The 24,024-nt window shown below is 31.3% G+C and overlaps 4 protein-coding genes across 4 annotated transcripts; 3 read left to right on the top strand and 1 right to left on the bottom strand.

The window, feature by feature from the left end:
* The first annotated feature begins 4,514 nt into the window (after window positions 1-4,514).
* On the top strand, window positions 4,515-5,924 carry LOC132627959 (probable galacturonosyltransferase-like 1). The gene has a single exon (XM_060343604.1). The coding sequence runs from the start codon at window positions 4,547-4,549 to the stop codon at window positions 5,591-5,593; it is 1,047 nt and encodes a 348-aa protein (XP_060199587.1). The 5' UTR covers window positions 4,515-4,546; the 3' UTR covers window positions 5,594-5,924.
* Window positions 5,925-16,012: 10,088 nt separating this feature from the next.
* LOC132627958 (probable galacturonosyltransferase-like 1) lies at window positions 16,013-17,117 on the top strand. The gene has a single exon (XM_060343603.1). The coding sequence runs from the start codon at window positions 16,028-16,030 to the stop codon at window positions 16,781-16,783; it is 756 nt and encodes a 251-aa protein (XP_060199586.1). The 5' UTR covers window positions 16,013-16,027; the 3' UTR covers window positions 16,784-17,117.
* Window positions 17,118-18,035: 918 nt separating this feature from the next.
* On the top strand, window positions 18,036-19,379 carry LOC132629131 (uncharacterized). Its single transcript, XM_060344863.1, has 3 exons — window positions 18,036-18,047; window positions 19,062-19,158; window positions 19,204-19,379. The coding sequence occupies exons 1-3, from the start codon at window positions 18,036-18,038 to the stop codon at window positions 19,377-19,379; spliced, it is 285 nt and encodes a 94-aa protein (XP_060200846.1).
* Window positions 19,380-20,190: 811 nt separating this feature from the next.
* Window positions 20,191-23,060, bottom strand: LOC132629130 (uncharacterized). Its single transcript, XM_060344862.1, has 2 exons — window positions 23,049-23,060; window positions 20,191-20,508 (listed from the first exon to the last, which is right to left on the bottom strand). Exons 1-2 carry the CDS (start codon window positions 23,058-23,060, stop codon window positions 20,191-20,193), a joined length of 330 nt encoding a protein of 109 aa, XP_060200845.1.
* Between the last annotated feature and the right edge of the window lie 964 nt (window positions 23,061-24,024).

Genomic DNA, 24,024 nt, shown 5'->3' with positions numbered 1-24,024 from the left:
TAGATCGACATTTTCTATGGCCAGGAATCAAGGTCAACTGAACTTTGATTGAAGATATTCTAGACACCTGTTCGAACCATACCCGTCAGGACCACGGACTGACAAAAGGCAGAAGCGTTTTCGGAGCGAGTTACCAGAAAACAACATAGATGAAGAACAGTAATGTCTATAAACTATAAACATTAGGGACTGTCGCGTCAAAGCAATAGAAAAACAACAATAAGTACCGGAAGCATCTGGAGCGGCTCCAGAACAATGACTAAAAAAAAAGCATTATGCCCAAAAGCATCATAATGGAGATAGCCAGAACTGACTCCGGGATAAATTAATGACATGGAGCTTCCAGATCAGCCCCGGGAAAAATAGAAGGAACCAGAATCAGGAATCGGTTAGACCCAATAGATTTCAGCCCGACCATAATTCTCTTGCAATGTATTTTTGTTCATCTCTTGTAAATTGTCGTATACGCAAAGTTGAAAACACTTGTGTACGTTCATAAAATGGAATGAAGCAAAACTTGCACCTTCTAAACATTCTCGTATACGTATGAATGAAACGAAATCATTCTTAAATTTGCTCACTCTTAAAAGCAAATACGGATTACGAGTCTGAACAATTATGCCCAAAATGAGCAAGAGACGTCCTCTTCGTAAGCACTGAAACATAAGGGCCCTCTCGTATATTGTCGTCCAGTTAAACGGCTAAAAGGCTGGGTGCTTTATTTCTCGGTTGTGAAGTTAACCCGACATGTTATACTTCCGGACTTTTCCAGAACCAGAAGATTTAAATTACTGGTTGTTAACATCCCCCGTCTCTAAGGTTGCGAGGTTATAAAAGTTTCGGATATAACTAAAAACCCTGGAGTCAAAAACTTTAAGTCTAAACAGTTTCGGGTATAACTAAAAACTCAAGAATCAAGATTCGAAGTTTAAACGTTTTGGGTGCAACTAAATTCCGAAAGAGTCAAAACTCAAATATTAAAAGTTCCAGGTGAACACTAAAAACCCGAGATCAATCTTTTTGTGGTGATGGTACATTTTCAGCATCAAGCAGCTGTTGATGGTAGAAAAACCAGTGGCAGTGTTGTACTCTGAATCCCTAAGGCATGTAATCTTTTTCCCTTCAACCGGTTTTTGTCCCATTGAATTTTTTTGGTAATGTTTTTAATAAGGCAATCATGAGGGTGATTACATGAATTTCCGGCAAGAAGGTGAAAATCTTCCACTTCCCGGTCACATCTCAGCGAGTAACCAGAAAGTGGGGGAGGGGGGCTCTATCTGTATAGGGTAAAATCCGTAGACACCAAGTGGACGTATCAAACGATGACACATGGCGATGGCGACTGGTCGAATGTGAGTCAGCAACCAAGGGGTTCTGGGAAAGCATACACTGCTTTGGAGAAGTGATTTAGTAACCGCTACCGGAGACTGAAACCACAAAGGATCTGGAGGAGCGTGCCAATTCACAGGTCAAACATCATTTGATGCACAACCGTTATAGAAGACTCCAAGATTCTTTCGGCCTTTATCACCTCTTAATTACCTTTTTATTGCATCATTAATATTGGTAATTAAGGGGGCATGATTCATGGAATTTGAACCCCATAGCTCAAGTATAAATGGAGCTTTTCATATTATTCTTAGCATTCACTCTTTCTTTCTTAATTCGTTAAGGTTATAGTGATTCACCGCCCGGAGATTCTACCTCAAAACTTCTCCAAGGCTCAGGCTACATAACTAGCTATGCTTTGCTTTCACTTGTCTTGTTAATTATTACTTGCTATTTCATAATTTTGATTATATTGATTTACGTGTCCTTGACCACGAACACAAATTCAACTGTACTGATTTTTCGTGTAAACACATACAAATATTGGTAAAATGTTCACTCTTCAACAACCCAATAATTAAACAGAGTTATAATTGTACCTCTCCCTCTGATTCAAAAAAAGAGTGTCCACTTAGCCTTTATTTTTTTTAATTAGAATGTCAACTTATCAAATTAAGAAAGAATTAACTTTATTTTTTCCAGATTTGCCCTTATTAAGTGTTAAGTGACCAAATCTCAATACCTATTTAATTAGGGGTAATTTAGTTAAATTACCTATTTTTGCCTTGGTGTTAGTATTTAGGTGTATAAATGGCCAAGTGAACACTCTTTTGAACCGGGGCTAGTAGTTTTATTTGCATTCGTGAAATTTAAGGCAGAATGCATGCAGTGAAGATTTTTGGCTTACAATTAGAATTTTTTGACTGACCTTCTGAAGATATTTTTTTCCTCACATTAAAAGGTAGAAAGAATTTATCACTAGTAGTAGCTTTTTCTTAACGTAAAAATAACACTGTCCATAATGTGTGGCAACTAATTCAAGAATATCTAATCTCAAGGAATGGATGAAGAAACATAATCCATACTGATGTAATGGCATCTAATCAACAGCTTCATGCTAATGTTCATTAAATTCACTTATATTTTGGTCCCCTTTGCTTACGCCTTAACCCTATGCCTAAGCCTGGCAGTCATGACCTTAGATGTCAAAATCATAAACCTTTAATTTGATCTTTTCGTCTTAATTCCTACTACTATTTGAAGATTGCTTTCCTCTTCTTATCCTCTCGATGATTGATTTGAAGGTCTATGAAGAAAGAGAGTGCTTAAAGTGCTGCTCCTTCCGTCCAAAAAAATTATTCTCTTTTAACTTGATATAAAATTTAAAAAATAAATAAAGACTTTTAAAATGTATGATTCAAAATAAATCATAAATATTTATGTGGCTGTAAATCATCTAATAAATTTAAATTATTTCTAAATATATAAAAAAGATAATTTTTTTGGAATAGATTAAAAAGAAAAGGAAGACAATTTTTTGAAATAGAGAGAGTACTATATGTGCTTGAAAAAAGAAAATTTATTTAGTGTGTCCTGCAAATTGTTTGAGGCTCCCCCACCCCACACACACAAATTGGTAAATAAAATTGTAAGAATTTGGATCTACTAATTTATGAAATAAAAAGAGAATTGATGCAATTTGTAAATCATCCAAATAAGGGACAAAAGAAACAGACGATTACAAACATAAAAAGAGTTTATCATGACTAGCTAGTAGCTAGCTTTTCTATTTACGTACAAATGACACTTTCCATAATGTGTGACAACTTGATTGAGATTACATTTTAATGAATAGATGGAGAAACATAATCCAAACTAATGAGCTCATTAAATTCATTTAACACTTGTCCCCATAACCCTACCCCTAAGCTCCTCAGTGTGACTTTAGAATTAGATGTCAAACTCAATCTAACATTTAATTTGATCTATTCGTCTTAACACCTACGACCATTTGGCAATTGCAATTATCCTTCTTCTTATCCTCTCAATGATTGATTTGAAGCTCTACGAAGAATGAGAGTTAGAATGAGAGTGCTTAAAGTTTGCCACAACATATGCTTGAAGGATATTAATCGATATAAGTTGTGCATGTGTTGTTTTTTCCCCTCACAAATTAGTGGAACTAAAATTATAAGATTTGGTTTCACATATTTGTGAATTAATTATTATTATTATTATTTTGTAATTTATGTTAATTGTGTGAGCACACAATAAAGTTGAAACCAAAAAGTAATCTATGTCTAGTTCTAGTATGAAATGAACCAACTCCCCTTGACTTAATCACACCACTCTCTCTTCGGAGAATTCCCTTTATCAGAAATAAGAAGAAGTTGTGTATCCAATATTTTTAATTTACTCATAACATAAGCGAACATACAAAACTATTCCACTTTAAATGATATTCTTTTTAGAAACTTTAATTTTAAATTTCTATTTTACTTTTAATAAGATATTCTTACAACTATAGAGATGTCAAGACATATTTAAATTACGAGTTGAAGAATACTTTGTTGCGTAACTTACTCTTTCTTTCTTTTACATGGGTTCTACCATCGGTTAAACACCATAATTTAAAGTTAAACAAATAGACCATATATTTATACCAAGTTGTATTTAATATCAGAAAAATTGTAACCGCAGCAGTATTTCGCATTTACTCACTAAAAATTTCTTCTATGTCTTTGTCCCTCTATCTTAAATTATTTATTGTGGTTATTAAAAATAGTTGTTTCAAATTATTTGTTAAGTTCAAGTCATAATTAATTACTTTTTCTTCATTTTACCTTTAGTAGAATTTTTTTCATTAATATAGATGATATATAAATAGAATAAACATTTAATGAAAAGAAATTATAACTTACACATAAATAAAAATAACCTAAATCAAACCCCTCCTAATTAATTTTTTAAAGGGCATGTAAAACAAAAAAAAATGATAAATTTGAGAAGTAGAGAGTAATTTCTTTTTCACTTACCATTTTCTTTAGTTATTTCTTTATCACTTAACAAAAAGGTCCAAAACCGTGTCAATACTTCAAATTCAAACTATCTCCCCACCCACCCCACCACCACTCCACCCACCCACCCCCTAAAACCCAATCAAATAAATCTGACACTCTTCTCATTTCCAAATCTAAAACATAACTCACTCCCCTACATGAAGCCCCAAATAACACAACTCCCCTTACCCTTTTTTCTCATTTCTTTTCTCATCATCACCACCACCAGCAATGCCGCCGCAACGCCGCCGCAACAATTCCGAGAAGCACCGGAATTCTACAATTCCCCAGAATGCCCTTCCATTGAAAATACCCACAACTTAATTTGCTCAAATCAAGCCGTACACGTGGCAATGACCCTTGATTCCACTTACATACGTGGCTCAATGGCAGCTATTCTCTCAATACTCCAACACTCTTCTTGCCCACAAAACACAATCTTCCATTTCGTCACTTCCGCTTCCGCAAACGCGTCACACCTACGCGCCACCATACTCGCGTCATTTCCTTACCTTAAATTCGATGTTTATCGATTCGATGATTCCTTTGTTTCTGGTCTCATTTCCACGTCTATCCGTTCAGCTTTGGATTGTCCTTTAAACTATGCAAGAAGTTACTTAGCCAATATCTTACCATTATGTGTTAAAAAAATCGTGTATTTGGATTCAGATTTGGTTTTAGTTGATGACATAGCGAAATTGGCACAAACCCCACTTAATGAAAACCAAATTCTTGCAGCCCCAGAATATTGTAACGCAAATTTCACATCATATTTTACACCAACATTCTGGTCAAACCCTTCGCTCTCGTTGACTTTTGCGGATCGAAAAGCATGTTATTTCAACACGGGTGTAATGGTAATTGATCTTGATCGTTGGAGAAGTGGTGATTATACAAGAAAGATTGAAGAATGGATGGAATTACAAAAACGTATGAGAATTTATGAGTTAGGTTCGTTACCACCTTTTTTACTTGTGTTTGCTGGAAATATAGCACCAGTGGATCATAGATGGAATCAACATGGGCTTGGTGGAGATAATTTTCGTGGGCTTTGTAGAGATTTACATCCTGGTCCAGTAAGTTTATTACATTGGAGTGGTAAAGGTAAACCTTGGGTTAGACTTGATGCTAATAGACCATGTCCATTAGATGCTTTATGGGCACCTTATGATCTGTTAAAACCTCCATTTTCGTTTGATTCTTGAAAATGGGGTTACGTAAATGTTCAGTTTATTGAAAAGCAGAGACAAGAGTGAAAAGAATGAAATAATTGATGCAAGTGTATAGGCTTTTGGTGAAGATGATGATGAAGAGCTGCTGCAAAAACACAGGATGATGAAGTTTTTTAAGATTCAAAAATTCAAAATTAATAGGGAGGATTAAAATTCATTTTTCTCCTTCTAATAAAATTTTACAATATTTTCTTGATTTTTCAATTTACTGGAGATTTTTTTTTTCCTGAATGATGTATGTAATCTTTGAGTTGAGCTCTATATTGTACAGCAGATGAGTTAAAAATTTTGGTTTCTTAGACGATACTGCTTCTTTTTTCAATTGCAATCACTCCCTCTGTCCACATTAGGTGGTGATTTTAGCTTGCACACCTAGAATAAAAAATGTTTTTACCATTAATTAAATAGTAATACATACTCCCTCCGTTCACTTTGGACTCTTTCACATTATTTAAGAAATAATAAATAAAATGCATAATTTACTAGTGTATTCATATTAATTGGTGCATATTTTTATTGAATTTGAAAAATGATTTGAAGTGAGTAATTAATAGTATGGGTAAAACATGAAAAAATAAACGGAAAAGGGTTAAAATTACCCTTGAACTTTGAAAAATAGTTCATTTATACCCTTCGTTATATTTTAGGGCCAATTATATCCTTACAGTTATACTATGGGGTCAATTATACCCTTATGGCTAACGGCTGTCACGTGCCATCATCCCAACCCTTCAAAATTATTTTACCCTCAAATAATTTTTTACCCACTAAAATAACTCAACAATTTTTTTTCCAGCAAAAATAATACGAAATTATTTTTATTTTTTTTCTAAAAAAAGTATCCGTATTATTTTTTATGGAAAAAAAAATCAGATCGGGTTAAGTTATTTTAGTGGGTAAAAAAATTATTTAAGGATAAAATAATTTTGAAGGGTTGGGATGATGCCACGTGGCAGCCGTTAGCCATAAGGGTATAATTGACCCCATAGTATAACTGTAAGGGTATAATTGGCCCTAAAGTATAACGAAGGGTATAAATAAACTATTTTTTAAAGTTCAGGGGTAATTTTGACCCTTTTCCGAAAAATAAATTGTCTTATCTTGATATGCTTAAAGTGACAAGTATAAGTGAAAATATATTTTTGGAATATTTGATAAGTAAAAATGAAGGCAAAATACATCAAATAACCCCTAAACTATACCCAAAATGTCGATATACAAATGATCTATTACACCCCAAACATCTTAAAAGTGAATTATTTTACCCCTGATACATCTATAACCAGTTGCACATGAGGAAGTGCTACACACTCGCCCCGCCACGTAAGCGCCACGTCAGAAAGTGAATTATTTTAACGCCTTTTTTCTTTTCTTATATCTTCTCATTTCTTTCTCTTTCTTCCTTCCTCTTCAGCTATTAGTTTCCTCCATTTAAGACAGATGTGCTCACTTTGAGTTACCATTTTGAGATAGAGAAAAAGGAATAAAAATTAAGAGCATTAATTATCATCTTCTTTAATTTTTCAATTCATCTCCTTAAAATCACAGGTCCTAAACATAACCAAAAAAACAGATTTAATAAGTGAACGATTCTCTTACTTTAGACGAATAGATCAATTCAACTAAATTTGAATCTTATTTTCTAGTTTTGAAATCTCCGCCTCTAACCCGTTATATTTTGAAACCCAATTGATTTGTTTTTAAAATTTAGCTATGAATATGTTGTTTTTTTGACCCAAAAAGAAAAGAAGAATAATATTTAGCTATGAATGTGGTGGTGGTGGAGGAGCTCCGGTAAAGGTGGAAGTGAAGAAGAAAATGAAGGATGGGGTGGGGTTTACAAAAAATTGAATTTTACAATTAAAAGGAAAAAGAAAAAATAAGGGATGGATGGAGACATGAGGGTGTGCAGATGAACGAGAAAGGGAAAGGAGCTCCAACAATGGCGGAAATGGAATGAGTCCGTGAGAAGGGGAAAAATGATGAAGAAAGGGAGGGGTTTGGGGGGGTGGGGGTGGTGTGGCGTGAAGATGGAGGAGAAGAGGAGGGACGGGGTGGCGGCGTGGTGGGGGATGGAGCAGGCGTGAAGGGAGGAGAGGGAGAATGAAAAAGAAAAAAAAAAGAGCAGGGGCGAAGGGTGCAGGGATGAAGAAGAAATAGAGGTGGGCGGGTTTGGAGTGATAGAGTGATATTACTCTTTCTGCGTCAATTTATGTGACATTTTTATTTATCAAAAATAATTTGAATTATGGTTGATACGACATTGAAATTAATGTGATATTTTAAAATGAAAATTTATTGTTGATACGACATTGAAATTAATGTGATATTTTAAAATGAAAATTTAATATTGAAATACTATAAAGTTGCATTTGGATTGAGAAATGAGTATTTTACGTAGTTTGAATGTGTGAATCGTAATATCAAATAGAGTAATAAATTGAGATAAAGGGAGTATGAAGTTTCTCTTTTAACACTTTCGATGACTTCCCTAATACCAAAGACAAAAAAAATTGAAAAGGTATATTTCAAGTTTAGGGTTATTAATTGTAGACTTTGCTTTCCCGCAATTCTGTTCCCATTTTGAAAACAATTACTTCGATACTAAGGTATGTTAATAATAGTTGATGGCCTTACATGATATATTTATCTATAATTAGTGTAATAGATTCCATTAATGTATCTTCCAAGAAAAGTCTGATGACTTAAACAAGTGTAATTCATTATTCGATCTCCCAAAAGTATTTGAAGGAGGATTTTATTTGTTCACATACATAAAGTCTACACTTAAAGCTAACACTTACATATCATTACCCGATTTTTGTCTAAATAGAATTTTTTAAGTTATATGCATCGAGGATTATAAATTTTTTAATATTATCAGTGCAATTTAACTAGTTAGTATAGCGGGAGTTTGCTCTATATTTAGAGTTACATTTGAACAATTTTATCTTATGGTATAAAAGACAGAGCGATTGTGAGTAAAACAAAATTTAAGCTGGTCAAAACAATATTAACACCATTACCAAATAAGACTTATCCTCCAATTACCTTTTCTTCATTTGAGTTTGTATTTATAACAACAAATAGTTGGGATTCTGCCAAAATCACACTAAATCCAAATGGAGAACCAGTCTTAGCATATCATTACAGCCAATGTGATTAAACAAAGAAATAAGGAGGAGAGCAATCAAAGCTGGCATGTGTTTTGATTTCAGAAACTGTTTTTTTTTTTCTAATTTAAGTAACCAAAATATTTTTCTAAGTTATTAATTTATAGAGTATAGCCGACTGCCAGCGAAATTTGAGTGTCGATTGACTTTTTCCTTCCATTGTTTATATGTGTTCCCCTTTTATCTTCGAATGACTTTGACATGCCAGCCTAATTACATGTTTTTCTATGTTTTATAGAGCGACATTTTTGTTTGTACTTACTGCCTCCCGATTCCGAATAATAAGATTAATGCAATGCACATATTATTTCCTCGAAAGAAAGAAAAAACAAACTTCGGTTCAGTATCTATGACAATGTAAACAAGCAAATTTTCATTTGTTTTGTAATTCTATCTACTACTAAATGTCAAGTTTTTGAAAGCTTTTTATTCTCTTATGGCCTTTAAAGTAGGTATTGTCACATATTAATAGACAGTAAACATGGCCTAACTCGGTGACAATGAATAATAAATCATTGAAATTTGCACAAGTGACACTATCAATCATTTAAAAAATTGTTTAAAATTCTACACTAATCTGTAGAATTGTTTAAAAAATTAAATTTGCAGACGTCACCAAGACTTTTAAGACCTCATAGTATAGTCATCATACACAATATATAGGGGGTACGGCCTGCAGTGTGACAGTGACATTGTCACGTAGTCAATTATTCAATTATTGTTGGGTGAATAAAAAGAATCGTGCTCTTCTTGCGTCAAATTCTAACTAAACGCTAAAAACTCAGTGCTTTATGCTATGATATCCTCTCTTGTTTCAATTTATTTGAATTTTTATTTTTTTTAGTTCGTGTTAAAATAATAATCTCTTTTCTAATTTGGAAATAAATTCACTTTATGAATGATTTACAGTCATACACATTTTTAAGGCTTATTTTGAACCATAAGTTTTAAAAAAAATTCCAATCAAATGAGTTCACATAAATTGAAACGGAGAAAGTAAAATTTTGAACCATGTCGTGCTGCGTACCACTTGTAAGTACTGTACTGAAATTCATTTGGCATAATGCCTTTCTAACTTATCCTATGATCCTTTCACGCGGTCTTCCACATTATCCGATTATTTGCAATTAAAAAAAACAAGAAAAATCTTAGTATCTCTCTTATCATATTTTAAAAACCATTCTAATTCCTAACGACCTTCTTATACTTGTACATGCTTTGAAGCCCCTAATATACGTGCACCTAGTGAGACACAAGCTTTAGGTGCACTATGATAGGTTGGGTAAAAGGAGGAATTGGAGGAGTTGACAAAAACTACACATATTGATAGTGTAAACAATTTTTTGACATAGAATATTATTTTTTATTTTTAATTGGATTACCGATTAATATTTATTACAAATATTTAATTTCAGTTACCTTACAAGTCATCACTGATTATGCAAACCCTAATTTTACATCATTAGCACACAGAACTTATAACTCTGATCTATTTCCCTTATTTGCAAAAAAAATTGAGAAAGAAGAGAAGCATACAGGTTAGATATCCATGCCTTTCTACACCTCCAGAATTGGCTAGAAAGGAAAAATAATACTCTTTCCTTCCAGCTGCACTAATTAATTGGAAGTTTCACTCTTCTTTATATTACCTTTGCCTTTTTTGTATTCGACAAATGAAAAGAAGTATTCACACTCAGTGTTTAAATTAAAGTAACATTAATTTACCAAACACAATTTGCGGTGAAAAAGTGAAACACGACCTTGCATTTTTATTTTCTTTTTTATTGGGAAAAGGTACAAATAAACCCTGAAGTTGAAGTTTGTGATTTAAAGAAGATATACCACTTGTTAAAAAAGTGATGTGTATAGTGTAAATATATCTTTTTCGCTGATATAACTTTTAAAAAAAAAATCATTTAGCTTTTTTTTTTTTAATTAAAAAAATGTCACGTGTCTTTAGAAAACTAAGTCTACCTATTTTTTTTAGAAGACTTACTTTGTTAAAGCCACGTGATAAATTTTTTTTCCTAGTGGGTTGGCTCTGGTTCATTTAAAAAAATGAGGAGACTTATTTTTTTTAAAGCCAAGGAGATATTTATTTATGTAGTTGTGTTTAGATAGTGATAATATATATAGTGTATCTATGTATATGTAGTTGTGTTTAGATAGTGATAATATATATATATATATATATATATATATATATATATATATATATATATATATATATATACATACTATGTTCAAAATATGATTAATATAACATTGTAGTTTGTGCTCCGTATCTAAAAGTTTATTATATTCATGTTTGCTATGAAAATTTATTAATACTTTTTAAAAGAGAAGACTTGTTTAAAAGAAAATTATTTTCCTCTCTTTGAGATAACATAATTGCAATATATAAGCATCAGTTGATACTTTCAATTTTAATTCGATTAATTTAAAAATGTAAAATACTTATTATTTTTTATCAAATTTTAATTTGGATAATTCTAATTCAAATTATTAAATTAATTTTACATGTTTAAAACGAAACAAAGTAGAAATTGATTTTCTATTTAAACGAAGAAATGTTATTTTTTAATTTTTGGTAAATATTCTCGGTTTAGCTCATTTTGCTTGGCATGTTATCTTTTACATGGTTTTTTAAGGAAACGTGAATTAGAATTATAATTTGACTAATTTACCTTATTCATTATTTGATCTTCATTTGATATTAATCTCTTTTCACATTTATTAGAGTAAGAATAAAAATAAAAAAAGTAATTAAATTGTATCTTATTTTTTAAATATATATATATATATATTTTTAGTATATTTATTTTAGTAAACATAACAAATAAATGACATGGCGGAATAGCAAATACAGCAATTAAATATTTTGAGGAAAAGTAATAATATGGGGTCCATGTTTTTGCTGTGCAATAATTTCATTTGCTCCGACTAATGGGTTAATATACATGTGGTAATGAATCCACTATTATTGACTTGATAGAGATACTTTAGGAATTACATGAATATTGTTTGATTTTTTAATATATGGGGTGCACGTTTTTTTTTTTTTGACGTTGCTTTTTTTTTAATATGGGGTCCACTTTTTTTTATGAGTTTGGAGAGGGTGGGGTCCACTTTTTTTCATGAGTTTAGAGAGGGTAGGGTCCACTTTTTTTTCTTTTTTTTTTAAGAGTGACTGACGACGAAGCATGGATAAACCGATGCTTCTATATAGTAGAATTAAAATTTATTGTTTTTTCTTGGGTGGGAAGGTTGAATATTAGGCAAGTAAAGGCTGATTGCGAGATTAGAAATACTGAATTCCCAAAATAATGTTTTTTAATGCTTATTCATTTTTCGGTTTCGAACTTGAAATTTTTAGAAGGGATTTTAAGCATTTCATCACACCCAGATTGCAATCTCGAACTCGAAATTTTTAATTAAATATGAAGGGTCTTAACCAATTACCAATTACATATCACCTCTTGATTACGATCACTAGACTGCAACTTCATTTTTAATTAAAAAGAAAATAGAGTTAAGATCTTGGTCAATTCCTTCTCTTAATCTTTTGCTACATGATAAGTAGCTGCAAGAGACTTGGACCTTATTGCTTCCTACTAGTTATTATATTTATCATCTCAGTTAAAGAAAATTGTACCATCTTGAAGTACATTATATCCTCATATGACAACTTGAAAAAAAGGTTAATTACTAATACAACAACTAAACCAAGTGGACGTATTAAAACTTAACTCACAATTGACAAAAGGGTTCTTCATATATTGACAAACTTTTATACTTGATCTTAATATTGAACTTTATTTAAATGAAGTGTACGTATTAAAAAGTAGCTTAATCATTTTGACTGCTTACTTCAATTTGCATATTTTAAGTACTGGGGTCCTAGTAGGATTGGGGGGTAGAGATCTTCATTGAATGAAACTAACATGGAATATTATAGAGATAAGTGATGCTTGTATGTACGAACTCAAATTTAATTCATTGATTAGGGTAGTATAATAGTATCCATTTTCCAAAATCAACACTGTAATTGATAGTAGCATATTGATTACTACTGTATAGAAGCATGGGTTATACTCATGCTTCGTCGTTTGTTAAGCATTAAAAAAAAAAAAGTATGATCCCCACATTAAACACTAATTAATATTAAAAAAAAGTGTGGTTCCCATATTAAACATCAATTAATATTAAAAAAAAAAAAAAAAGTGGACCCCATAATAACAAAATCAAGCAATATAAAAAAAGGTGAATCCCATATTAAAAAAAAACAATGTCAAAAAAAGAAAACGTGCAGACTTGGTATTTATAGCAAACACTAATATAATAAAGTTTCAGATACGGAGCACAAACTACAATGTTGTATAAATCGTGTTTTGAGCATAGTATCACATATTGACAAAATCAAGCAGTATAAAAAAAAAAGTGAACCCATATTCCCCATATTAAACACCAACCAATATTAAAAAAAAAAAGTGTGGTCCCCATATTAAACACCAACCAATATTAAAAAAAAAAAAAGAAGTAAAAAAAGTGGAACTCACCATCTCCAAACTCACGGGAAAAAAAAAGTGGACCCCATATTAACAAAATTAAGCAATATAAAAAAAAAAGTGAATCCCATATTAAAAAAATAAAAAATGTCAAAAAAAAAAAACGTGCAGACTTTGTATTCGTAGCAAACACTAATATAATAAAGTTTTAGATACGGAGCACAAACTACAATGTTATATTAATCGTGTTTTGAACATAGTATCCCATATTGACAAAATCAAGCAATATAAAAAAAAAATGAATCTCATATTAAAAAAATAAATAATGTCAAAAAAAAAAAAGTGCAGACTTTGTATTCGTAGAAAATACTAATATAATAAAGTTTAGATATGAAGAAAAAAAATTGTGGTGCAGACTTTGTATTCGTAGCAAACACTAATATAATAAAGTTTTAGATACGAAGAAAAAAAAATTGTGGGCCCCATATTATACACCAACCAATATTTAAAAAATTGTGGGTCCCATATTAAACACCAACCAATATTAAAAAAAAAAAAAAGTAGAATCCACCTCCAAACTCACGGGAGAAAAAAAGTGGACCCCATATTAACAAAATCAAGCAATATTAAAAAATAAGTGAATCCCATTAAAAAAACAAACAATGTCTAAAAAAAATTGTGGGCCCCATATTAAACACCAACCAATATTTAAAAAAAAAAGTGAAACCCACCACCTCCAAATTCACGGGAAAAAAAAAGTGGACCCCATATTAATAAAATCAAGCAATATTAAAAAAAAAAGTGAATCTCATATTAAAAAAACAAACAATGTAAAAAAAAAAAAGTGCATCCTATATTAAAAAATCAGACAATATTCATGTAATTTTCAAAGTATCTCATTAAATCAATAATGATGGATTCATTGCCACGTGCGTATCAACCCATTAGTGGGAGCAAATGAAATTATTGTACAACAACATACTTAAAATACTTATATATTAAAATATGATAGAATTTAATTACTTTTTCATTTTTTTCTTACTCTAATAAATGTGAAAAGAGATTAATGTCATAAAAATATTAAATGGAGATCAAATAATTAATAAGGTAAATTAGTGAAATTATAATTCCAATTGACGTTTTCTTAAAAAATCGTGTAAAAGACAACATGACAAGTAAAATGAGTTAAACAAAAAATATTTACTAAAAATTAAAAAATAGAAGTTCTTCATTTAAATAGAAAATCAAATTTCTACTTTGTTTCATTTTAAACATTTAAAATCAATATAATAATTTGAATCAGAATTATCCAAATCAAAATTTGATAAAAAAATCATAGGTATTGTTTAGGCCCAATCTACATCCATTAACAATAGAATATTTTACACCTTTAAATTAATCGAATCAAAATTCAAAGTATCAACTGATGCTTTAATATTGCTATTGTTTTATCTCAAAGAGAGAAAAATAGTTTCCTTTTAAATAAGTCTTCTCTTTTGAAAAGTATTAATAAATTTTGTTTAACTTTGTATTCGTAGCAAACACTAATATAATAAAGTTTTGGATACAGAGCACAAAATACAATGTTATATTAATCGTGTTTTGAACATAATATATGTATTACTTTACTATTACTACTATATAGAAGAGCCGGTTTATAGAAGCAAGATCGTCGTCCTTGTTCGGTCTCATTTTTTTATTTAAGGGCAAAAAATCCTTTGTGGTCTCATCCACTTTTTTATTTAAGGGCAAAAAAAATAACATTTTATATTTTATATTACCAACTCTTCTAAAAAATAGATAGAAATACTTTATTATATTTCTATTTTTTAAAAGAATAATACATAAGCTTTGGATGTCGAAAGAGATCCTATTGACTCGGTTAATTCTCAGGGTCAACATGTGGATATTATACAAAGCTGTCGGTTTAAATAAATGGTCATACATTTGTTATCTTATCGAAGTGTTCCTTTTACTAACAGAAGATCTACAAGGAAGTCAAAATGATGATTCCCACGGTTTCAACCAATTATTAACTTACTTTTAGTCCCTTTAAATAAATAAAAAAGGCAGAAGAGAGATAAATAATTGACTAGAAGTCCAGAAGCATAAAGACATATGATAGGTTAATTTACCTACTTTTTTCCTCCTCTTTAACATATTAACTTTAGGGAAAAGTGTCGGTTGTTATTGCCTCCACATTGTTTTCTTTTTCTTTCTCAATAGGTTTGGATCGGCAAATTTTTTCATCTCCAGCACTAGTTTACCCTTTATACTTGAGTTCAGAGCCTAAAGGGTATAAAAATACACAGTATAAATTAAAAGGGGTACCCAAAAATTTAGAGACCAAAACGGGTATAACGTGGATTGATCCACGTTATACCCCAAAAAAAAAAAAAATTCCATTGTCAGACATATTCACGGAAAAATTAAAAGGTATAACGAGGACGGATCCACGTTATACAAATAATTTTGTATAACGTGGATCAGTCCACGTTATACATTTCATTAATTTTTTCCCCCGGCGTTTTACAAATACTTTGTAAGACGTTGCCTCTATTTAAATCATATTCGGCTGTGTTTTTAATAAAAAAAAATTATTGATTAACTCAAATAAATATTTTAACACATGCAATAATTAAATATGTGTTATATATGCGAACAGAAATAAAAAATAAAAAATAAAATATAAGTTAAATAAATATCACACATTAACTGAGTAGTAAATGTTAAAATATATACTAACTATTAAATTCCTACGCGCCACCATACTCGCGTCATTTCCTTACCTTAAATTCGATGTTTATCGATTCGATGATTCCTTTGTTTCTGGTCTCATTTCCACGTCTATCCGTTCAGCTTTGGATTGTCCTTTAAACTATGCAAGAAGTTACTTAGCCAATATCTTACCATTATGTGTTAAAAAAATCGTGTATTTGGATTCAGATTTGGTTTTAGTTGATGACATAGCGAAATTGGCACAAACCCCACTTAATGAAAACCAAATTCTTGCAGCCCCAGAATATTGTAACGCAAATTTCACATCATATTTTACACCAACATTCTGGTCAAACCCTTCGCTCTCGTTGACTTTTGCGGATCGAAAAGCATGTTATTTCAACACGGGTGTAATGGTAATTGATCTTGATCGTTGGAGAAGTGGTGATTATACAAGAAAGATTGAAGCATGGATGGAATTACAAAAACGTATGAGAATTTATGAGTTAGGTTCGTTACCACCTTTTTTACTTGTGTTTGCTGGAAATATAGCACCAGTGGATCATAGATGGAATCAACATGGGCTTGGTGGAGATAATTTTCGTGGGCTTTGTAGAGATTTACATCCTGGTCCAGTAAGTTTATTACATTGGAGTGGTAAAGGTAAACCTTGGGTTAGACTTGATGCTAATAGACCATGTCCATTAGATGCTTTATGGGCACCTTATGATCTGTTAAAACCTCCATTTTCGTTTGATTCTTGAAAATGGGGTTACGTAAATGTTCAGTTTATTGAAAAGCAGAGACAAGAGTGAAAAGAATGAAATAATTGATGCAACTGTATAGGCTTTTGGTGAAGATGATGATGAAGAGCTGCTGCAAAAACACAGGATGATGAAGTTTTTTAAGATTCAAAAATTCAAAATTAATAGGGAGGATTAAAATTCATTTTTCTCCTTCTAATAAAATTTTACAATATTTTCTTGATTTTTCAATTTACTGGAGATTTTTTTTTTTTTCCTGAATGATGTATGTAATCTTTGAGTTGAGCTCTATATTGTACAGCAGATGAGTTAAAAATTTTGGTTTCTTAGACGATACTGCTTCTTTTTTCAATTGCAATCACTCCCTCTGTCCACATTAGGTGGTGTTTTTAGCTTGCACAGTTTACTCACACCTAGAATAAGAAATGTTTTTACCATTAATTAAATAGTAGTACATACCCCTTCGTTGCACTTTTATTTGTTCACTTTAGACTCTTTACGTTATTTAAGAAATAATAAATAAAATACATAATTTACCAATGTATCCATATTAATTGGTGCATATTTTTATTGAATTTAAAAAATGATTTGAAGTGAGTAATTAATACTATGGGTAAAATATGAAAAAATAAATTGTCTTATCTTGATATGCTTAAAGTGACAAGTATAAGTGAAAATATATTTTTGGACAAGTAAAAATGAATGAAGGGAGTATTTATAGCCTGTTTGGCCAAATTTATTTTTCCCTCAAAAGTACTTGTTTTTTCAATAAGTGCTTATTTTAAAAAAAGTGAAGTGTTTGGTCAAGCTTTTGGGAGAAAATAAGTACTTTTGGGGAGTAACAAAAGCAGTTTTTCAGAAGCTAAAAAAATAACTTTTGCCCAAAAGCACTTTTTTGAAAAGTATTTTTGACAAAAATACACATAAAAACACTTTTTAAAAGTTTGGCCAAACACTAATGATGCTCAAAAGTACCTTTTAAATTAATTGGCTAAATACAAACTGCTTTTAGCCAAAAGTACTTTTTAAAATAAGCTATTTTTAGAAGCTTGACCAAACAGGCTATTAATATAGTTTCTTGGTTATACGTAAAAACTTATCTTATAGGATAAATTTGAAAGAAAACATAAGGGGTCGTTTGGTGCATGGCATAAGCTGGGATATTTCAGTACTAATTTTTTATACCCTGTTTGGTAGAAGGTATAAATTTATTCTGGGATAAATTTATACCTTGTACCAAACAAAGTATAAAATGCATCCCATGGTATAAGCGGGGATATACCTTCTTATACCACTTATCCTGGAACTATTGGAGATGGTATAAAATAGTCCCAAGATATGGGATAAATTAGTCTCGAAATTATAATCTCGGGATAATTTTGGCCATGCACCAAACGACCACTTACCGATACATTTTGATACGTGAAACATTATTTATCTTGATTCATTGAGGGTGGGTGAAGCACAAATATTAATCTTTCTGCATCAATTTATGTGACATTTTTATTTATCAAAAATAATTTAAATTATTGTTGATACGACATTGAAATTAGTGTGATATTTTAAAATGAAAATTTAATATTGAAATACTATAAAAGTTGCATTTGGATTGAGAAATGAGTATTTTACGTAGTTTGAATGTGTGAATCGTAATATCAAATAGAGTAATAAATTGAGATAAAGGAAGTATGAAGTTTCTCTTTAACACTTTCGATGACTTCCCTAATACCAAAGACAAAAAAAATTGAAAAGGTATATTTTAAGTTTAGGGTTATTAATTGTAGACTTTGCTTTCCCGCAATTCTGTTCCCATTTTGCAAACAATTACTTCGATACTAAGGTATGTTAATAGTAGTTGATGGCCTTACATGAATTATTTATCTATAATTAGTGTAATAGATTCCATTAATGTATCTTCCAAGAAAAGCGTGATGACTTAGAACAAGTGTATTCATTATTCGATCTCCTAAAAGTATTTGAAGGAGGATTTTTATTAGAGTCCGGAGTCTAAAGGATATAAAAATATACGGTATTTACTAAAAGGGGCTGACAAAAAATTAATATACCAAAAGGGGTATATCGTGGATCAGCCCACGATATACCCCAAATTTTTTTTTCCGTGTCTGACAATTCAACGAAAAACAAAAAAAAAAATATTGTATAACGTGGACTGATCCACGTTATACAATTATAACTTGTATAGTGGACTGATCCGAATGAACTCACTCATTCCACCCTAATATTATACAATTAATGCATGTTTGTTTTTTAATATCAGGTGGGTGAAGTGGGAGAACTGTCTGAAATATTTCAGTGGAAAGTTGAGGTCCCAAGAGGTCTACCAGATTGGGTAGAGAAAGAGAAGCAGCATTTAGGTGAATAGCTATCGGATGTATTGCTTTATCTTGTCAGGCTTTCAGATATTTGTGGCATTGATCTTGGCAATGCTGCACTAAGAAAACTGGAGCTAAATGCCATTAAATACCCTGTTAGCCTTTCCAAAGGTTCATCCAAAAAGCATACTGTCTTGAACAAAACTACAACAACCACCTCCACCAATGACAGTGAAAATGATGTGGCTGATGATGGTACATAATATTCTTTGATTTCCTTTGCTTTTTTTCCTCCTTTGTATAACGTGGATATTTTTTTCATACTCGGTAAGACGTTGTCTAGATTTAAATCATATTTAATTGTATACCATATGCCATGTTCACATGCAATTAAATTTTGTGATATTCGCGGAATTCAACCAAAGACCTATGTTAGCAAGTACTACAGTTGCAGGTTTTATAAGCAAACGTACAGTGGAAAATTTTCACCGTTGGATGATGAGGCATATTGGCCACCTTCTCCCTTCAGTTTAATTGCAAACACTGAATACGAGCGAACTTCAGGAGCGCGGAGTACAACTAGAAGGAGGAATGAAATGGATATAGCTCTTGCTCGCATGGCTAGAAAGTGTAGTACGTGCAAGCAAACAGGTCATAACAAGAATCGCTGCCCCGACAGAAATCAGTAGTTGTTGTTGCTTGTTGGTTTTTATGTTTTTTCTTAACTTGTACGATTGTTGTTTCCTTATGTACTCTTCCAAGAATATATAACATGTCTTGTGCCGTTTAATAGTTAGTATGTAATTTAACATTTACTACTCAGTTAATGTGTGACGTTTATTTAACTTATATTTAATTTTTTATTTCTGTTTGCATATATAACACATTTAATTATTTTCATGTGTTAAAATATTTATTTGAGTTAATCATGCTTTAAAAATTAAAAAAATCAATAATTTTTTTTATTAAAAACATAACCGAATATGATTTAAATCTAGGCAACGTCTTACCGAGTATGAAAAAAATATCCACGTTATACAAAGGAGGAAAAAAAGCAAAGGAAATCAAAGAATATTATGTACCATCATCAGCCACATCATTTTCACTGTCATTGGTGGAGGTGGTTGTTGTAGTTTTGTTCAAAACAGTATGCTTTTTGGATGAACCTTTGGAAAGGCTAACAGGGTATTTAATGGCATTTAGCTCCAGTTTTCTTAGTGCAGCATTGCCAAGATCAATGCCACAAATATCTGAAAGCCTGACAAGATAAAGCAATACATCCGATAGCTCTTCACCTAAATGCTGCTTCTCTTTCTCTTCCCAATCTGGTAGACCTCTTGGGACCTCACCTTTCCACTGAAATATTTCAGACAGTTCTCCCACTTCACCCACCTGATATTAAAAAACAAACATGCATTAATTGTATAATATTAGGGTAGAATGAGTGAGTTCATTCGGATCAGTCCACTATACAAGTTATAATTGTATAACGTGGACTGATCCACGTTATACAATAATATTTTATTTTTTTCGTTGAATTGTCAGACACGGAAAAAAAAAATTGGGGTATATCGTGTGCTGATCCACGATATACCCCTTTTGGTATATTAATTTTTTGTCATCCCCTTTTGATAAAGACCGTGTATTTTTATACCCTTTAGGCTCCGGACTCATTTTTATTAGTTCACATACATAAACTCTACACTTAAAGCTAACACTTACATATCATTAACCCGATTTTTGTCTAAATAGAACTTTTTAAGTTATATGCATCGAGGATTATAAATTTTTTAATATTATCAGTGCAATTTAACTAGTTAGTATAGCGGGAGTTCGCTCTATGTTTAGAGTTACATTTGAACAATTTTATCTCATGGTATAAAAGACAGCGCGATTGCGAGAAAACAAAATTTAACCTGGTCAAAACAATATTAAATAAAACTTATCCTCTAATTTCTTTTTCTTTTTTTGAGTTTGTATTTATAACAACAAAGTAGTTGGGATTCTGCCAAAATCACACTAAATCCAAATGGAGAACCAGTCTTAGCATATTATTACAGCCAATGTGATTAAACAAAGAAATAAGGGGGAGAGCAATCAAAGCTGGCATGTGTTTTGATTTCAGAAACTTCTTTCTTTTCTAATTAAGTAACCAAAATATTTTTCTAAGTATTTAATTTATAGAGTATAGCCGACTGCCAGCGAAATTTGAGTGTCGATTGACTTTTTCCTTCAATTGTTTATATATACGACCTTTTATCTTCGAATGACTTTGACATGACAGCCTAATTACATGTTTTTCTATGTTTTTATAGGGCGACATTTTTGTTTGCACATATTATTTCCTAGAAAGATAGAAAAAACAAACTTTGGCTCAGTATCTATAACAATGTAAACAAGCAAATCTTCATTTGGTTTGTAATTCTATCTACTACTAAATGCCAAGTTTTTGAATGCTTTGTATTCCCTTAAGACCTTTGAAGTAGCTATTTTCACATATTAGTAGTCAGTGAACATGGCCTAACTCGATGACAATGAATAATAAATCATTGAAATTTGCACAAGTGACACTATCAATCATTTATATTTCTTGACCATTAAGTTGTCCTTCTGGAAATTCCGTTAACTAATTTTCGATATGCTAAGTTGTATCAAAATTCTAATTATTATTCTTTTGTTGATGCAATTCTCTTAGTTATAGCCCTCAATACCATATGCCCCATTCACTCCTTTTCCCCTATTATTTCTCACTTTTATTTGGTGTTTCAATATGTAGGAAGGAAAATATATATACTTGCCCCCAGAACTTATTGCTTCAATCTTTTACCAAAAAAAAAAAAAAAATCTGGTCAAACCGGCACGGAACATCTTCGCAAGTCTTAGTTCACTTCCTAAATGGTATGCTTCAGTTGAGTAATAATCATTGCGAATCGAAGTAAAGATTTAATATAACAAGAGCCTATCTAGCTAATCCGATATGTTGACAAATTATTTGTTGGATGTACTGATGTACATGTTGGACAAGGAATATGAATGAGCTGCCGTCAATTCGAACTCTATATATAGCTGAAACATTTTCATTAACACTATACTAAGCATGCATCTATTTTAACAAAGAAAGAGAGTTTACCTATATACAAGAACAAAAACTATATTGGGATTTCATATTTTCACTTTATGGCATGGGGAAAAAACGATATATGTCGGTGAGGGTGAAATCATGATTTATATAATGAAGGATCAAATGAAGCTGCAATTCTTGAAAGTCTATGGATAGCTAATCCGTAGAATTGTTTAAAAAATTAAATTTGCAGACGTCAGACCAAGACTTTTAAGACCTCATAGTATAGTCATCATACACAATATATAGGGGGTACGGCCTGCAGTGTGACAGTGACAGTGTCACGTTGTCAATTATTCAATTATTGTTGGGTGAAGAAAAAGTCGTCTTCTTGCGTCAAATTCTAACTAAACGCTAAAAACTCAGTGCTCTATGCTATGATATACAGTAGGATTTTGAACCATGTCGTGCTTCGTACCACTTGTAAGTACTGTACTGAAATTCATTTGGCATAATGCCTTTCTAACTTATCCTATGATCCTTTCACGCGGTCTTCCACATTATCCGATTATTTGCAATTAAAAAAAACAAGAAAAATCTTAGTATCTCTCTTATCATATTTTAAAAACCATTCTAATTCCTAACGACCTTCTTATACTTGTACATGTTTTGAAGCCCCTAATATACGTGCACCTAGTGAGACACAAGCTTTAGGTGCACTATGATAGGTTGGGTAAAAGGAGGAATTGGAGGAGTTGACAAAAACTACACATATTGATAGTGTAAACAATTTTTTGACATAGAATATTATTTTTTATTTTTAATTGGATTACCGATTAATATTTTATTACAAATATTTAATTTCAATTACCTTACAAGTCATCACTGATTATGCAAACCCTAATTTTACATCATTAGCACACAGAACTTATAACTCTGATCCGAACCCCCTCGGTAAAAAATTACAGTGTATTTTCAAAGTTAAAATTATTTTATTATGTATATATAATAGATGTTGAACCCCCTGACTTCTTCGTATATTTACCTTTTAGAATTTTTGAATCCCCTGGATGAAAATCCTGGCTCCGCCACTGACTCTGATCTATTTCCCTTATTTGCAAAAAAAATTGAGAAAGAAGAGAAGCATACAGGTTAGATATCCATGCCTTTCTACACCTCCAGAATTGGCTAGAAAGGAAAAATAATACTCTTTCCTTCCAGCTGCACTATTTAATTGGAAGTTTCACTCTTCTTTATATTACCTTTGCCTTTTTTGTATTCGACAAATGAAAAGAAGTATTCACACTCAGTGTTTAAATTAAAGTAACATTAATTTACCAAACACAATTTGCGGTGAAAAAGTGAAACACGACCTTGCATTTTTATTTTCTTTTTTATTGGGAAAAGGTACAAATAAACCTGAAGTTTGTGATTTAAAGAAGATATACCACTTGCTAAAAAAGTGATGTGTATAGTGTAAATATACCCTTTTCGCTGATATAACTTTTAAAAAAAAAATCATTTAGCTTTTTTTTTTAATTAAAAAAATGTCACGTGTCTTTAGAAAACTAAGTCTACCTATTTTTTTTTAGAAGACTTACTTTGTTAAAGCCACGTGATAATTTTTTTTACCTAGTGGGTTGGCTCTGGTTCATTTAAAAAAATGAGGAGACTTATTTTTTTTAAAGCCAAGGAGATATTTATTTAAAACGGACGAGACAACCCACTAGAAAATATGGGTAGACTTATTTTTTCTAAAGCCACGTGACATTTTCTTAATTAAAAGATAAGCGAAATGATTTTTCAAAAAAAATCTGGCAGCGAAAAGGGTATATATTTGCACTATT

Source organism: Lycium barbarum, chromosome 2 (genome assembly GCF_019175385.1).
Source record: "Lycium barbarum isolate Lr01 chromosome 2, ASM1917538v2, whole genome shotgun sequence".
Taxonomy (NCBI): Eukaryota; Viridiplantae; Streptophyta; class Magnoliopsida; order Solanales; family Solanaceae; genus Lycium; species Lycium barbarum.
The sequence above is the reverse complement of the archived record's forward strand: the minus strand, read 5'-3'. Positions and strand labels throughout refer to the sequence as shown.

Coding starts and splice junctions, on each gene's coding strand:
- LOC132627958 (XM_060343603.1), top strand. CDS start 16,028: ATGTTAAAATATATACTAACTATTAAATTCCTACGCGCCACCATACTC.
- LOC132629131 (XM_060344863.1), top strand. Junction 19,159..19,203: donor GAAAGAGAAGCAGCATTTAG/GTGAATAGCTAT, acceptor TCAGGCTTTCAG/ATATTTGTGGCATTGATCTT.
- LOC132627959 (XM_060343604.1), top strand. CDS start 4,547: ATGAAGCCCCAAATAACACAACTCCCCTTACCCTTTTTTCTCATTTCT.